Raw genomic sequence first — 1,892 nt, 5'->3', positions numbered from 1 at the left:
GAAAGCTTCACCTCATGTACAAGACACGTTACGTATTGTAACAATTGGCCTCATTTTTGTGTAAGTTCGACAGGTGGCGCTCTACTTAACGAACTCGTACATCGGTGTTTCATTCCTGTTGTCTCAAAGTAGTTTTTCGAGTGGTGTGCCTTCAGGGAATTGAAGTTTCGACGCTTCTATAAAAATATATATGACGTAGGAAAACGAGTTAATAATCTTAGTAGGCGTGTCGTATGAAGTCACGTGAACTTACTTGAGCTTCTGTGTTGGAGCTTTAATTTTAGAGTGTGCTGTATGGCTGTAATAAAGGCAGAGTTGATGATAAAAAGGAGGAGGCGTGTTTAGAGTTGGCACTCTCCGTCTGTCGTGGCAGTGTAAGGAATACGAGTGAACGTCATGTGTGCCGTAGCAAGAGTCTCGCAGCCACGGGTGCACTATCCGGGAATCGGTTACCAGCCGCCAATCAGCCCCATCTACCGATCGACGAAGGTAAGTAAATACTGGTTTCGCCGCCATATGGTTAAAAACCCTTCTGTCCATTTTAAGTTCAGGACCCTGCTAAAATCCGTGATTGTATTTGAAGACATCTATTGTAAGAAGTTACACCTACAGGAGATGTTAAGCCTGAAACTTCTTTATAGAGGATAATACCTTCGTTATGCGGTCATTTTGTATTGCACATACTAATTTATCCCTTGCTGAACAGGGCCAATATAGCGACCAGTCTGAACAAGTTATTTAGTTTACATGTATACCAGACAATTGTTTGCATCACGAACCTATTGAATATATGTTATATTTAATTATTGTTATAAACTGGCGCGAGCGGTCGAGTTTCTTTCAGTGTGTTGTGGAAGGTTGAAATGAAGTATTGAAAATCATTACGATCATATAGTTAGTTAATAGTTGTAGTCTGTATTACAAGAAAGTTATGTTACAATAAAACAAGTGTTAATCGCAGAACGTCAGTCCGGATGGTTTTTCTTCAGCACTGACTGATTTATAAACTATTTGTCGAAGTTAACGTCACTTGTGTTTGGTTTGCCGTAGTGATTCGACGCCTTGTAAATTTAGATTTGTAGAGAGAACTAAGTTTTTTTGTGTTTTTTTTCCGTACAGAATAATATACGTCACGTCATACAATTGATTTATTCACAACTGGCTTGAATGATTTGGATATAAAAGTCTTGAATGTGAGGAAACAGAAACTAAGGTTCTCCAGTGTTAATTTGTAACATAAAGTGGTTACGTTAAATTAGAATATGTAGGACGTGTTGAAGAAACAGGTTTATCAGCCCAGTTACTAGCTTGCAAGGAATGTACGTTGTTTTCTTCAATCGCCTATAGACGTGGCTGGCAGTTTAGCCTCGATCTCACGCTGTTGAAATTAGGTTATATAGAGCAGGAATTTTCCCTTAAATTCGACAGTATCTTCCCCGTTGTAAAGCGCTGGACTGCTGAATATACTTTTGTTATATCCGTGAATGCCCTTTTTGATTGGTGCGATTGCTGGTTTTGAACAAGTATTACTCATACAGATAGATGTTGACGAAGGTGGTGTGTGTACCTTTCTCCACTGTGGGCCTATTATCACACTTCCTTACCCACTCACGTTGTACGTTATATAGCAATACGGAATTGTTGTAAAATAATGAGTTAATTTTCATCATCAGTTCTAATTATATTATGTTTCAAACATTCCTCTACACATGCTATCAGCTGCTTTAACTACAGTGATTGTCAGTGTTTTGTGTTAGTACACGTGTTATCAGCTGCTTTAACTACAATGGTTGTCAGTGTTTTGTGTTAGTACACGTGTTATCAGCTGCTTTAACTACAATGGTTGTCAGTGTTTTGTGTTAGTACACGTGTTATCAGCTGCTTTAACTACT

General features: G+C 38.6%; 1 protein-coding gene across 1 annotated transcript in view; it reads left to right on the top strand.

Annotated features, from left to right (window-relative positions):
* Positions 1–201: 201 nt before the first annotated feature.
* LOC106474300 (protein AF-9-like) overlaps positions 202–1,892 on the top strand; it is an 8,910-nt gene continuing 7,219 nt past the window's right edge. The window contains exon 1 of the mRNA XM_013934988.2: positions 202–489. Coding sequence (XP_013790442.1) covers positions 397–489 — 93 coding nt within the window. The 5' untranslated portion in view covers positions 202–396. The remainder of the gene's footprint in view (positions 490–1,892) is intronic.

The sequence above is a fragment of the Limulus polyphemus genome, unplaced genomic scaffold, assembly GCF_000517525.1.
Source record: "Limulus polyphemus unplaced genomic scaffold, Limulus_polyphemus-2.1.2 Scaffold7046, whole genome shotgun sequence".
NCBI classification, from domain to species: domain Eukaryota; kingdom Metazoa; phylum Arthropoda; class Merostomata; order Xiphosura; family Limulidae; genus Limulus; species Limulus polyphemus.
Note: the sequence above shows the minus strand (reverse complement) of the source record. Positions and strands in the feature narration are given on the sequence as shown.